The sequence below is a fragment of the Eumetopias jubatus genome, unplaced genomic scaffold, assembly GCF_037043125.1.
Source record: "Eumetopias jubatus isolate StellerSeaLion01/CBP00866 unplaced genomic scaffold, mEumJub1_p1.0 scaffold_11, whole genome shotgun sequence".
Lineage (NCBI taxonomy): Eukaryota > Metazoa > Chordata > Mammalia > Carnivora > Otariidae > Eumetopias > Eumetopias jubatus.
In genome coordinates, this window is record NW_028274817.1 from 100,404,013 (window position 1) to 100,418,996 (window position 14,984).

General features: G+C 40.5%; 1 protein-coding gene across 3 annotated transcripts in view; it reads left to right on the plus strand.

Moving 5' to 3' along the window:
• DMD (dystrophin) overlaps positions 1 to 14,984 on the plus strand; it is a 1,674,912-nt gene that overhangs the window by 1,308,590 nt on the left and 351,338 nt on the right. For all 3 annotated transcript variants that reach the window (XM_088028834.1, XM_088028835.1, XM_088028836.1), the window contains one exon: positions 4,548 to 4,720. In XM_088028834.1, the coding sequence (XP_087884960.1) occupies positions 4,548 to 4,720 (173 nt within the window). The remainder of the gene's footprint in view (positions 1 to 4,547; positions 4,721 to 14,984) is intronic.

Consider the following 14,984-nt stretch of genomic DNA (forward strand, 5'->3'; position numbering starts at 1 on the left):
CACCTTGGAGATTTGCTCTGCAAGTGCACAAAATTTGAGGCTCTGTGATTCTTTGTGGGGGGGCAACAAATTATGTTTTTTATTGGCACGCATTTTCTCAATTTATGTTATCTCTTGTTGTATTGGATATGTCTCTGTCCACTGCTTCAGATCTCTTTAACAGTCTCCATGTTATTAAGACCATACAAAGACTCTCGGAGTATGGAAAACATTACTCTGCGTTGTCTGATGGCAGTGCTAGATTTGCTGAAACTGAGGCAGGAGTATGAGTAACAGGAAAAATTAATTGGGAAAATTTTTATTTTTTTTAAGATTGTATTTATTCATTTGAGACAGAGAGATAGCATGAGCAGGGGGAGAGACAGAGGGAGAGGGAGAAGCAGACTCCCCACTGAACAGGGAGCCCGACACAGGGCTTGATCCCAGGACCTGGAGGTCATGACCTGAGCTGAAGGCAGACTCTTAACCATCTGAGCCACCCAGGTGCCCCTATTGGGAAAATTTTTAAATGAGTAGTAAAAAAAAAAAAAACCCTCAAAGGCGACATAGCCTAGAGATTAAGAGCAATAGTCCCTGGAGTTCCAACAGCCTGGGTTTGAAATTTGGCCACATGGTTTATTAGCTGTGTGACCTTGGGCACTTTTAGTTAAACTTCTCTGAAATTTCATTTTTGTATATGTAAAATGCAAATACTTCTCGTGCCTACGCCAGGTTACTGAGAGGCCTCAGTGAGCCCATGTACACCCAGTGCTCTGACCAGCATCTGGTGCAGAGTAAGTCTTATACATGTTGTCGCTGCCACTGTTTCTGTGGTTATGTAACAAATACCTTTTTTTTCCTCTGCTCATTTGTTATTGTTCTTTTTAAAGAATACGATCACAAAAAGAAGAGAGAAATTAGACACGCTGCCTTGGGTGTAACGACTCAGGCTTTGAGGGATCTTTTCTAGTCAAGTCAAAAGTGAAATAAAGCTACTTAAAAATGCCTGCCAGGGTTACTTTTTGTCCAGGTGGGCTATCCTCTGAGAATTCTCTCTACCCCCCACACCTCCTGCTTTTCTGTGGCCCCTGAGTCAAAAGTTCATCTTAAGCTAAATGCCATCATGGTAGTTTTATGCAGGTGTGAGTGTGTCCCTTCCTCCCTGTTCTGTCAATGTCTCCTCCCACCTAGGACTCAGGCTGCCCACTTGTATTGAGAAATCTCCACTACAGTATGGCAGCCTCCAGGAAAAAAAAAAAAAAAAAAGCCTTATGTTCCTCACCAATACTCACCTCCATTTTGGGGCAGGCTACCTGTGTCCCATAGCTTGACAGGTCCCCTGCCATCCCCAAAGAACATGGGCAAGGTACATTGATACTGATGTGTCAAGTCACTACTTAGTGTTATATTCACGTGGCTCTTGTAGACAAAGGAACACGTTGCTGAAGGGAGAACTTCTGTTCCGACAGCAAAGATATTTTGGAGTAAGGAGACCTTAAAAACTTCCGGTTTTTGCTCACAGCTGGTCCCAGATGCCCAACTGTCAAATAAGAAGTGAAAAAGGTAGTCAGGGGTCCATTTTTCATTCAGAATAAATCAATCCTTGTGGGTCAATTTCTGATCAAAATCAGTAATGCAGACTTTCTGGGTGCTTTTCCCTCAATAGTAGTCCCCCCTCCCTTGACAGGAGTAGCCTTGTTCAGCTTCAGCAACTACTGTCTCTTACAACCGGTGCTCACAGCAAATGGGGTGGTGGGAACAGCCCAAGATCTTCTAGAGTCAAAAGAACTCGAATTCTAATGCTTACAAGATAGGTGACTTTAGGCGAGTCAGTTAAACATCTCTCCACCTCAGTGCTCTCATATGAAAAACAGAGAAAACATGTATTTCACGGTGCCAGGACGAAGAATAAAGATCTACATTTGTGTTTTGTACCTTTTACCATTCATGCATGTGTCATTTGTCACTGTCACCCAGCACCATGACCCAGAGAAGGAGTACCGAGCTATGAGTTACCTTACTGCCAATGCCAACACTTGACTTCAGCCACTCTGAACTTCCAAGGGGGCAAGTGGGAGTTTTTATCCCAACATCTATGAGGTGTGGCAGGAAATTCTCATCAATATTTAGTTGGTAATATGAATAAATAAAAAGCACACACTAGATTTTAGGAAACGTAAAGACAGAGCTGTCTCTTGCATGCTTCTCATTTTCCTCCAGTACTGAGACTAGACAAATAGTGCTCAATAAATACTGGTTTATCGATTTTACGTTTATTTCTTTGTTGATGATACAACAAAGATGTTTCTGTGTGGTATAATGGAAATTGCAAAGATGAAAATTAGCAAATTAATGAATCAACTCCCTATCTATGCTTGGGAAGACCTCTCATTTTTTCAAGAAGGTGTTGATGATTTCATGATATACATGATCTTGAGGAACTATTGATTGAGCTCAATGCAGGATATAAAAATTCAAGTTAACTCCCACTTATATGCATGTTAATGAATAAAGCTGGTGGTATTAGTCAGAATATATCTTCTTTTCTTGAACAGCTAAAGTTTTGGTTTCAATCTAAGCGTGTCCTCTGAGGCAAAGTTTTCAATCAAGTACAACAAAGAAGAAAAGTAAAGTAAAAAGAGAAAAGTGGGGGAATTATATGACTAACTTGGATCTGTTTGCTTTGGAGTCCTGACATTTTTAGATAAATTAACCTCACTTTTCTCTTTTCCTGAAGAAGTGGCAAATTCAGGAGGGCAGGTTTTGCCATGTAGGTACACACACATAGAAGAGACATATGTTTGTTTGATCAGACTCTGTTCTGCAAGAAGCCCAAAACCAGTTTTCCACCACATGAGCTAGTTTCAAAATCAGGCTATTTCCTTCCAGAAGGAGCCTGTTTGTGACGGGATAGAGATAGAAGCTGCTTGGTCTGTTGGAGTATTTTGCTTCTTTCAACGTTGGATGTCCTTCGATCCGTATTCCCTCTCATGACTTCCCATCACAGAGAATGGGACAGAGTTCTCTTTAGGGTCCATCTGTGATACTTTCGCTGCCAAAAAGAGTGACGGGAGACATTCATCGTTCATCTACCTGACTTGTGCGACATTCCGAGTCTAAGAGTCGGTGACTGAAACCGCAGGCCAGTTCTTCAGAACTGCTAACATGTTACTGCTGCCACTGCCCCCTTACCTCAGAAGAGTAATTTAATTCCATTTTAGAAAGAGGGAGCGGGGAAAAAAGAGTTCCTAGTTACACAAATCAATCCAATTGTTCAGAGCTTCAGAATGAATTTTTCAACTTGTTGAACAGAAGCATACAAATCTCTAAAAGCAAGTCAGATAATGTACAAAGCCTCTATTCATTGTGTAGGCAGAAAGGAATTCTGGTCCCCGGCAGCTCTCTAAGGAATGTTCCTTTGGCTTTGACTGTTCTGTTGGGAACAAGGAGGGAAACACATATATAAAATGAATTTATAATGTCTCTGGCTTATAATGGCAAAATGATAAGAAAAGTTGGCTGTTTAATATAAACTGTCAGTTGCATATTCCAGGCCTCCTCTCTTTGAGGTCCCTCCCACACCCACCGGCCTGGCCACCGTTTAGTGAGGAGTACAAAGTGGCTGTTTATTATTATTGACTGGTGAGGACTGTGCTCTGAAATTTATTCTGTCAACAGAATGTAAGCAAAGTTGGCATTTTAAAGCAGGGCTCTTTCAGTCGCTGGTTTTTCTCAGGATTGCTATGCAACAGGATCAGTGCTGTAGTCCCCGGTTCAAGCTGAAAATGTTACACAGGAAGACATACCATGTAAAGGTCAGATTCTTCTACTGTGATAATTTTCTTGATCTGTGTATATACAAATGAAGTTGAATGTGTAATCGCTTATCATAACTCTTATCAAGGTCCTGTGGAATTTCTACCTGTCAAGCCTAAAAATACTACAGTATTTTAAATGGGAGATCTTACTAATAAATGTATGATGCTGTAATAAATGTGTGATGCTATGATGCCAAGGTGAACTTAATGTGTATTGTCAAGAAGATGCTCTCCTACGATAGAATCCCATTAATGTGCTGGAGCTGTGGACCGAGCACAACCTTGTTTATTAGTCTCTCCATGCTTTTATGGTCCGAATCAACTCTACAGATTACTTAGGTGCATGGAAAATATGACTTAACCCGTAGTGTAATGAAATGATTGGCCCTGGGGTGTACTTCATCACGGAATTTTATTTCATATCACTTCCAGAAAACATCATCTTTCGTCTGTGGACCAGTCCATGTAACTTACAAAATTTGTAAAGTTGCAGATGCATCATGTTCCAATTCATATTGTCAAGGAACAAATTTATTAGACCTATTGAGATGTCCACTGCCAATCTACGTAATAACATGAAGAGATAATGCCCCAAGAAGAATGAGTCGGAGGTGCATCTTCTTGTTAGTTGGCCCAATTGAAATGTCTTTTGAACAAGCAGTTTATTTTTTACAGTTCTCCAGACTCACATTTAGCCAATCTCTCTTGTTTGGTAATTCCGCCTGTGTTCTTCTTCCTGCTATCTCGTAGGACCTCCAAGGAGAAATTGAAGCTCACACAGATATCTATCACAACCTGGATGAAAATGGCCAAAAAGTCCTGAGATCCCTGGAAGGTTCTGATGACGCAGCCCTGTTGCAAAGACGTTTGGACAACATGAACTTCAAGTGGAGTGAGCTTCGGAAAAAGTCTCTCAACATTAGGTAGGAAAAGATCGGGGACAAAAAAGCCAGAAATGAATTAAAATGGGAAGAGTTCCTTCCCTTTCCTAGCTCAAGTGGCTAATATCTCATATGTTTATGTAAATTACCCAATTTCGGAATGATTCATTTTATTTTGAATAAATGAATCATTCATTTGCTTGGTATGGAGATGATACTTGAGGGTTCAGATTAGATTAAAATGGCGATGTTTTATAACCACGGGAGAGATGCATATTAAGACATTAGAGTGAATTTAAATGAGGAACAAAGCTATCCTAATTTGATAGAGTTCTCTCTTGGCTTACCACAGGATTATACAAAAAGTGATAAAATTAACGTATGTTTATCATGGAATTCTTTCTTCGCCGTTACTCTAAATGCGTAACAGAGGACATTCCTTAAATACCCTAACGCCTTGTAAATAACACTTTCAAGGAGACCTCTCCATAGCTCCTGCGGCTAGGGAGAGATTATAGACACTTCTGGGCTTTAGCTCCCTCTCGGTTTTGTCACGGTGTCCTCTGGAGACTAAGCCTTTTGTTGTTGTCTACTCTCCTCTCTTGTATCATTGCCCCTTTCATTGTATGACCTTTCTCCTGAGAAGCTAATGGATGCAGCTCAGCATTGTTGTAAGGAGCACAGAGTGAAGCTCTTGCTATACCCCTTGCGAGATGGTTCGGTGGAGGGGCAAAGAGCAGGGATGGTTAAGTGAAATGCCCGGTGTCACGTAAATGACATGGGAAGTACAGGGAGTGGAAGTCAGGTCTCCTGCTTTCTGATCAGTTGCTTGTCCTAATTCACATGTCTTTATAAAAATGTGTTGTGCTTTCCTTTGTGTCTAGAAGAGGGGTCAGAGTGGAGGGTGGTAGAAGAGGGCGAATGGGCATCACGGTGGTTATGAGGGAGTGCGCTAAACCCTGGGAGGAGGTACTACCTTTAGGTCATAAGATTACAGAATGGAGATTTCTTTTTCTTCTTTACAGTTCTTCTAAATTGGCCAGACTTTTGACATACAGCATGTTTACTTCAGTAATGAGGGAAAATGTCACTGAAATTTTGTAATTCAAAAGCACTCTTGTAAAAACCTGCACTTAATGTGAAATAATAAGAATGATAGCAACTAACGCACAGCATATCATATATCCTTACATGCTCTGGGCACTTTATATTTCTTGACCCATTTCATGCTCTCAGCAGCCCTACATGATACGCTCTGTTATTATCCTGTCTTTATATTTAAAGAAAGTGAGGTATAGAGGGGCTAAATAATTTTCCTAAGGTCATTTAGTTAGTAAGTGGAGATCCGAGATTGAATGAATACAGGGAGTCCGGCTCCAGGGTCTGGGCTTTTAACCATCATATTATCCTGTAGAGTATAAAGCAGAAAGGAAAAGGTAAGACTCACCTAACTTTGACATATAAATACATACTAAGTGAAAGGATGGAAGAGAGTCAGATATTTCTAAGAGTAGAAAAGGATTTTTTTTTTTACCTATAAGGTTTTCCCCTCAAGTTTGCACCCCAGCTTCCAAGACGCTCATTTTTATCTCCGTGTTTGGTCCATGACATTTGTACCGATGTGTTGAGGATGCATTGGGGACAACAATGGGCAGTGGCATTTTCAAAGGCAGCGAGACTCCATTCGCTTCCCACGGCTTAAACTCGAAGAGAGGTCAGTGTGCGTAATGACAAAGGCCACTTTCATAACCTCTGTCGTTAAAAAGGAACGAGACGTGTGAAATGGGAAAGATATTGGCGGATAAAGTAAAAGAGAAGAAAGTTACTCTTTTTTGCAGGGAAGAAAAAAGGAAGGTGCTCTAACTGTTTTGCACATCACTCAGTGCCTTTCCTCTCCTTCATGTGAACTTGATGAAATGAAAGGGGAATCGAAAGCGGCAAGCAGCGTGTCAGCCAAAATATGGGCTCTTCCTTCTCAGCAGTTTCCCATATGCTAGCCCCTGCAGTTTAATTCTTGCTGTCGTCAATCAAGTGGAAAACAGTTACCTTGGCTTATCTAAGGTGCTGCAAATTCCAGGATTTAAATATTCCGATCAACAGTTTCAGCTTCTAACTAGATCTCTCTCATAATACCCTTTGTGTTATAAGCACTCACTTACCAAAAAAAAAAAAAAAAAAACCGAAGAAATAATTCTTCACATCAGAGTGCTTCAGTCTCTTTCCTGACACGTCATTGAAATAAGGATATCTGTCAGTCCGGACTGAATGGCAGGCTTCAGCTGAAAGCAGCCCAGTACCGGCAGCGATTTGTGAGGGTGATGAGGCAGGAGAGCCGGACCCTGGAAGCATTAGACACAGAACCATTCATGACGCTTAGAAGCTGGCTCTGTGAGTCTGGTCAGTTCCTCCATCAGCCTTATTTTATAGTGAAAAGTCACCACGACTAAAAACTCGTTGCAAAGATAGCCCAGAGAAACAGCCCTGTGTTTGCCCAGGCTATTACACATCATCCTACAAAAGATGCCAGTTGGTTCTTTGTCTTAAAAGGGATTCTGAAGGCATTTTTCTATTTCAAAGTATAGAAACATCAGTACTTAATTACACAGGTGTCCATTTTTTTAAGTTTTTATTGAAATTCCAGGCAGTTAACGGGACAGTGTAATATTAGTTTCAGGCGTAACATGTAGTGATTCAACGCTTCCATCCACCACCCGGCGCTCATCACGACAAGTGCCCTCCTTAATCCCCATCACCTGTTTGGAATCCAAATGATTTTGAAGTATCCGTTTGCGTTCTGTTGGCTCATAAGAGGTATCCGTGTGCTTCCAGTTCCAAGTCCATATTGTGTCCCTCTCCCTCCATTTATTTTCCTTCTGCCCTATGTCTTTTCTCGGCCTGTGATTATGATTCTTACCTAAGTCTCCATCATGTCGTTTTATATTGATAGATTTGTCTCTGTTCCTTTATGCATTGATATCATCCATAACACAGTTACAAAACTATTCTTCCTTGGACATTTCTAGCTCGTTATTCGCTTATTCAAGAACTTCAGTCTTGTCGGTGACCATATTTTACTCATTCGTTCATTTATTCTTTTCATTCCACAAATATTTACTGAGTCTTTACTGTGTACTTGGCACTCTTCTAGGCACTGAGGATACAACGGAACAAAACAGGCAAGAGAAAAATCATTGCTCTTATGAAACTGATGTGTAGTCATCGGAATCTAGTGGCCCCCCTACTCTCCACCTGATGAGACCCTGACAGTCCCTTCTCTTTCCTGTTCTTCCTCTGCCTCCCAGTTCCTCCCTTGCTGAGCAGCAATCTAGCTGTTCCCCGGCATGGATTCTCTGAGCCGAGGAGATTCTGCTTTTTAACCCCATTGCTGCTCTCCACCGGTTTTCTCACTCGCCTGTGTGTGTATGTACATTTGCTGGTCCTCACACTTGGAACGCCATCCCTCCTCTCATCCTCCACCTTTTCATCCGAATCCCACACTGAATCTTTCCCTCTCTGACTGTTCCTTCACTTTCGGGTCTTCCCTGTGCTATTCTCATTTACACCGGATGGCACGTTCCTTTAAGTATTCCTGAGTTGTTTCAGAGGGCTGTGCTTGCTGCCTCCAGCTAAATTAGATAAATAAAAAACTCCAAGCTCTACTCTTTCAGGGGAATACTTTGAGAAGGATAGGTATTAACCCTTCTCTAAATATTTGGCAGGATTCACCTGAGTCTGGTCCTGGACTTTTGTTTGTTGGGAGTTTTTTGATGACCGATTGAGTTTCATTGCTAGGAATCGGTCTGTTCACATTCTATTTCTTCTTGATTCAGTCTCAGAGGACTGTATGTTTCTAGGAATTCATTTGTTTCTTCTAGGTTGTCCCATTTGTTGGCATATAATTTGTAATCTTTTATAATCAGTCCTTTGTATTTCTGTGATGTCCACAGTAGCTCCTCTTTTATTTCTGATTTTATTGAAGTCCTCCTCTTTTTGTGATCATGGTATCTCTCCAGCCAGGTAAATCGTGACTCCTTCTTTTCGTGCTTGAGGAGTCTGACTCAAGGCTTGTATGTTTTGTTTATCCTTTCAAAAAACCAGCTCTTAGTCTCATTGATATTTTGTACTGGTTTTAAGTCTCTTATTTCATTTATTTCTGCTCTGATCTTTATTATTTCCTACCTTCTACTGCCTTTGGGCTTTGTTTGTTCTTCTACTTCCTTTAAGAGTAAGATTAAATTATTTATTTGAGCTTGTTCGTGCTTCTTGAGGTAGGCCTGTATCGCTATAAACTTCCCTCTTAGAACTGCTTTCGCTGCATCCCCAGGGTCTTGGACCACTGTGTTTTCATTTTCATTTGGCTTCAGGTATTTCTTGGCTTCCTCTTTGACTTTTTCATAGACCTATTGGTTGTTAAGTAGCACGTTGCTTAGCCTGCACGGGTTTGTGTTTCTTGCAGTTGTTTTCTTGTGATTGATTTCTAGTTTCATCCTGTTGTGGTCAGAAAAAATGTTTGATACGATTTCAGTCTTCTGAAATTTTTTGAAACTGATTTTGTGGGTTATCACATGATCTATCCTGGAGAATATTCCATGTGCACTTAAAAAGAATGTGTATTCTGCTGTTTGGGGTAGAATGTTCTGTATGTATCTTTTAAGGCCATCTGGTCTAATGTCTCATTCAAAGCCACCGTTTCCTTATTGACTCTCTGTCTGGCTAATCTATCCAAGCTCTAAATGAGTCAGTAAGGTAGAGTAGAAGGAGTCCTGGACCAGTATTTGGGCGACCTACTTTCTCTTCTGGCTCTGTTACTAACTGCCTAGCATATGATCTTGAGCACATCGCTTACCTGCTTCAGACTACAATATTCTCCCTGACTGAAATGATGAGATTTGACCAGAGACATGAGTGGTCTCTTCAATTTCCCTAGCAAGTCTACCAACCTATTATTTTTAATTCTGCAGTTACTTTTTATGAATCTAGGCAAATTATTGAAATTTTCTACATTGGTTTCCTGATATTGAAATGGCACTGATTAAGTTCAAAGATACGGTGTAAGAAAAAGTAAATAAGATGTCTTGGAGAGAAAAGAATCCTTTAATTGAAATTGTATAGTACCATCTCATAATTTAGTTCAAGGAAAGTATATGCCATCTGTTCCATATGCATTATCACATCGCATTGTGTCCAAGAGGTAGAAGGAGAAGTAAATACTCAGTGAGAGTTGAGTGCCACTGAACAAAACAAAACACTAATTGTTTTAGGTGGGAGAAAAATAAAGTAAAAAATTTTTACTTGCATGCATACATACATGCATGTGCACATTCACACACACACACACACACACACACACACACACACACAGAGTTATTGATGACATTATCCAACATCAGAATTGTGATCAAAGAAAGTGTTTCTCATTCTAAAATATTCCATTTCCACAACCTTGCATTTTAATTTTGAAAATATTAATAATTTGGGAATCAGTCTAGTGAATTTTTTCCATAAGAAATATGTATGCAGATTTCAATTCAATCTGTCACCAGATTATATTTTCCAGGTTATTGTATATACTATTAACTATGAGAAGCACATGTGTTTTCAAAATAATTTCAGCAAAATTTACATTCTGTGAGGTTTTATACTTGGGAGAAAAACTTGTAAATGTTATATGCCAATACTCACTTTTATGGAATTCTGAATGCTAATTTGAGAGTCAGGAATACCAACATGATATAGTCCACAACAGCAATAAAACTCTTAGAGAGTAATCAGTATTAGAACTTAGAATAGCTAGTAGGAAGGGAAAAATGAGGAGGGGGAATCGGAGGCGGAGATGAACCATGAGAGACTATGGACTCTGAGAAACAAACTGAGGGTTCTAGAGGGGAGGGGGGTGGGGGATAGGTTAGCCTGGTGATGGGTATTAAGGAGGGCATGTACTGAATGGAGCACTGGGTGTTATACGCAAACAATGAATCATGGAACACTACATCAAAAACTAATGATATAATGTATGGTGATTGACGTAATAAAATAAAATTTAAAAAAAGAAGTTAGAATAGCTTAGAGGCTTTTTCTATGATGGGGAATAAACAAAGAGCAAAAGGAGGCACAGTCTTTCTACTTTTGAGGAAGAAAAAATGCAACTTAGACATAGACTATTTCTGACCTCCTTTCTCTTACTCTTGGAATGTTAATTATGTTTGAAAGTTGGAGTTCATGGCCCAGCTGGACCAAAAAAAAAAAAAAAGTTTACTTCTCTTTGAGTTTAATTCCCTCTCTTTATTTAAAGCCCCCAAAGCTCCCATTTTATGTCTATGATTCCTTATTACTTCTGCATTCTTACCTTCTCTTTCTATATGCTTAAGTGCTATCTTATTACACAAGGGTACCCAAGATATACAGGAGGGAATCATTAGTTTTATAAAAGGAGTCACAGTGAAAAAGGAATTCAGTGTAACACATTTTGCTTTAAGAATACATGCCTTTCAGAGTAAAGTTTTATTAAGGATTTCAAACTAGGCATCAACCCAATCATACTTGAAATATCTGTGTCTAGAGAACTAATAATCACTTCAGCAGCCCCTATAATTCTTAGCACCCTGACACTGAGGAGTTCCTTAAAGACAAGCATTGTATCCCGACACACCTAGAGGTTCTGCATTTTACCTCAGCCTTACAAATTGTAGACATTATCTGCTTATTAAAGATCAACGCTTGCCTTGTTAAAAGCTAGTAGCCCCTCAGCTCTTTTCTTCATTAATAAAGATTAATAGAAAATGGATAGGAGCTAAGTATGCCCCTTCAAACCTCCGCGTCTATTTTCCATCGAGCAGGTAGGGGTAAATAGAGTCTATTTGCCAATCAGTAGGAAGGCTTTTTGCTCAGGGATCCAAAGCATTTGCTGAAAACCACGAAGGTTGGGGATTTCCTCACATAAGGAAAGTCTGCAGCTTCCATTTCCCATGTCTAACTAAATAGGACAGCTCAAGTTATGTGCCTCGGCACTGTATTTAAACGTTTGCATCCCAGCTCCCACATATGCAAAACAAGAGGGTTGAACAAAAATCTCATGAGATTCCTTCCAGCCCTAAGGGCCTATGATAAAACCAGGAGGGGGAAAAATAAAAGAGTCATTACAAATAGAAAGAAACATTTTCCCGAGAGACATTCCCAATACAAACATAGGTTAATCATTTAGAAATATTTGGTATAAGATCTTGAAAATCAAAATAGGGCAGCTCCTTCCAACAATTGCATTAGAAATGTGTCTTGAAGACACTTCACAAGCTTAGCGTAGCCAAGGAAAATGTTTTCTGAGCTCTTGGTGTTTTATTACATTTAGATCGCCTTCAAAATCATGTCCTTGACAAATGCCACCTTTGCCCTGTGGAGACCGACCAGAGATGTTTAGGGCATACAGGAAATACTTCAAGAAATTATTTCTTAAAGAACGGTCCTGGAGTTCCCCTGCTGAGTTGTGAGGGCTCTTGTTAAAAGTACAGGAAGCCTCGAGGCCGAACCTGGGAGTCTGTACCTAACACAAGCCATTCACAGGGTTCTTATGCCCCCTGAAGTTTGAGAACCAGGGCTTCAGATTGCATATCTTTGTAAGTGTGGGTTTCAATCAGGAGGCATTATCTGGCTGCCTTTTTCCTCTCCCGCCCTTACCCAGTATCCCTTGTCCTTTGTGAGCCTTTTGCTTCCATTCTTGTCACCACTCTCATACGTTAGCAAGGGAAAGAAACAGTCATTTGATATGGAGTTAAGGTGATCAAACATTCCGAAATGTTGCCTAACTCCATACTGTAGGTCCATGAGAGCCTTTTGTCACCTGAGGTCCCGGGTCCTTGTTCTGCTCTTCTATTAGCTCTCTGGACTGTCCTGCCTCCCTGGCTCTTAACAATCTCCCTGTCTCCTGCCCTGAAATTTCTCTTAGATCCTTTAGAACCAAATTCCCTGGGTCTCAGAGCCATGTTTTCCTCTTGGGGACACAAAGGGTGTCATTGACCCGGTAGTGATTAGTCAACCCCATTTTATCTAGAGCCAGGGTTGTAGTAGTGCCTTGTGTGAGTGAAGCTGCAGCTGGATGCCTCACTGTGGGCAGCCTGCCTTTCGGCATCTTTATCTTCCTCTGGGCCTCTCCACCACAGGGCTATTTTGTTTCTTCCACCAGAGAGAGGGAGGCCAAGCATTAGGCATCTATGCATTCTTCCTTACCTTTCGCTCTCTCTACTCCCAAGGCCTCATGGGGATGTAGCGGTGCTCAAAGGTTCTTTATTTATCCCAAGCCTCTTCTCCCATGCACTGCTTATCCACATCTGGACCATGCCTCTCTGCCTACCTTCCCACACGCCCCGCTTGACATCCTCACTCACCCTCGAGGGGACCACGCTGCAAATTCCAGACACCCCAGGGAATCCCTGTAACCAGTAGGCATTACGTGCCATTAAACAGCTAACATCTTGCCTAGGGAATTCTCACTGGGGCTTATCATGGAAGAGCGATAAGTGAAAGAGAGAGGAAACAGAAGCAGCCAAGAAGGGACCTCTACGCTCTATGTGGTCTGCGCTCTTATACTGAAGTTGTGGTATGGTATTTCCGGATTCCTTTATTAGATAATAATGCCTGTAGAGTCTTGAACAGTTTAATTCCTCTGATGGAAATGCCTTCTGTTTTTCTGGACATAACGTTTGTATTGCTCATAATAGAAAAACAGTTCTGACCATTTGGAATAGAAAGCCGAAGGAATAAGTCAGCTCTAAATCTACCTGTGAGGGCTACACTAGTTGTCATTTCAGAATTTTTTTGTACAGAGTCAAGTGTGTGCACACAAATACACACACATGCATGAACATTTTAGAAAAATAGATTGTAGACATTTTTGGAACCTGTTTTCTCACTTAGCAACTGATAGGGTGATCTCTTCCATACCCCTAAATATTTGCTGATGCCATCACATTGAACAGTGCATAGGATTCACAGGATTTGAACCTTGCATTGTATGAATTCACCATTATATATGTAACTGATTCCCTAATATGGCATATTTAAGTTGTTTCTACTTTGTGTCAATCATAAGTGATGCTATAAATAACATTTTTCTACCTACATCTTTGTATGATTTTTCCAGTTACTTCCTTAATATAAATTTTTTGAATTTAAGCTTATGGGTCATCATATTTGCACATTTTAAAGACTTGGAAGTATCATCCATCAGAAAAAAAAATGATCCCTCGGAAAGTTTGGAACAATTTAATTCTGGCACGTAGGCACTATTTGGCGATTCTGTTTTACTAAGACCAGCCGGAGAATCGTATTTGAAATGTCAGGCTAAGTTACCCAACAGCAAAGGGAAATGTTGTTCTACCTGGGTGCTTTGCACTTCAATCTTTGCAGCACTAGAGACTATATTATATTTATGCTCTAGGCAGCATTAAGTTTTATGAATTAATTAGTAATTGCTGATAATATGTAAGTAATGCAGCATAATTCTTGATTTACCTGAGGATAGAGCTTTGCTAACATTCCACGTTTCTTCTTTGTTTTCCGGATGATGATTTATTTGGCTAATTTAGCTTCTCATCCTCAAGTGAAATGTGGATTTTATAGCACAGATCATTCATTTGTATATTCTTAAATGGCTTCTATGGATTAACATGTTCTAAATACACTTGCTGGTGAAGCACTCATTCTCCTGCCTAAATTATTCATGTTTGGGGGAAGCTTTCAGGCAAATGTCTGATTTTACCTTTCCACGTGAGTTGTTGTCTCGGTGCATTTTACACAAAGGAAACAAAGCGGAAAATGTTGGGACTTGGTGAAAACAAATCCCAGGTGCACACGAATAAAGAAGGGTAGAGGAAAAGAGAAGCATATGGGAAGAAGAGCAGAAAGGAACAGATGCCAGATGGAAGGAGTCAATGGAAGAGGCTGCCCAGAGCGCAGAAATGGAAAAGTCAAAATGTGGGGGGAGACCTTTCCATTTCTCAAAGCAGGAAGAATTCCAGTACTCGCATGAGTCACTTGAAAACTGAGTGGTTTATATTAGTCACCGGGAGCCATTTTTTTCTACCAGAAACATTAAGAATCATTGACTGCAACACTGTGGAAAAGCAATCCATTCCAGTGTATGTTTCATGCCAAAAGTCTCACAATTCTGCATGAGGAAACACACATATGGCTAAACACTGTCTACCCTCAAAACTGCCATCAAAACGCCCCCGCCCCCATTATATGGCTCGCAAGAGCAGACAGCTACATTTTTACCGAGGACTGCTAGACAGTTCATGATAGGTTTGTCTAC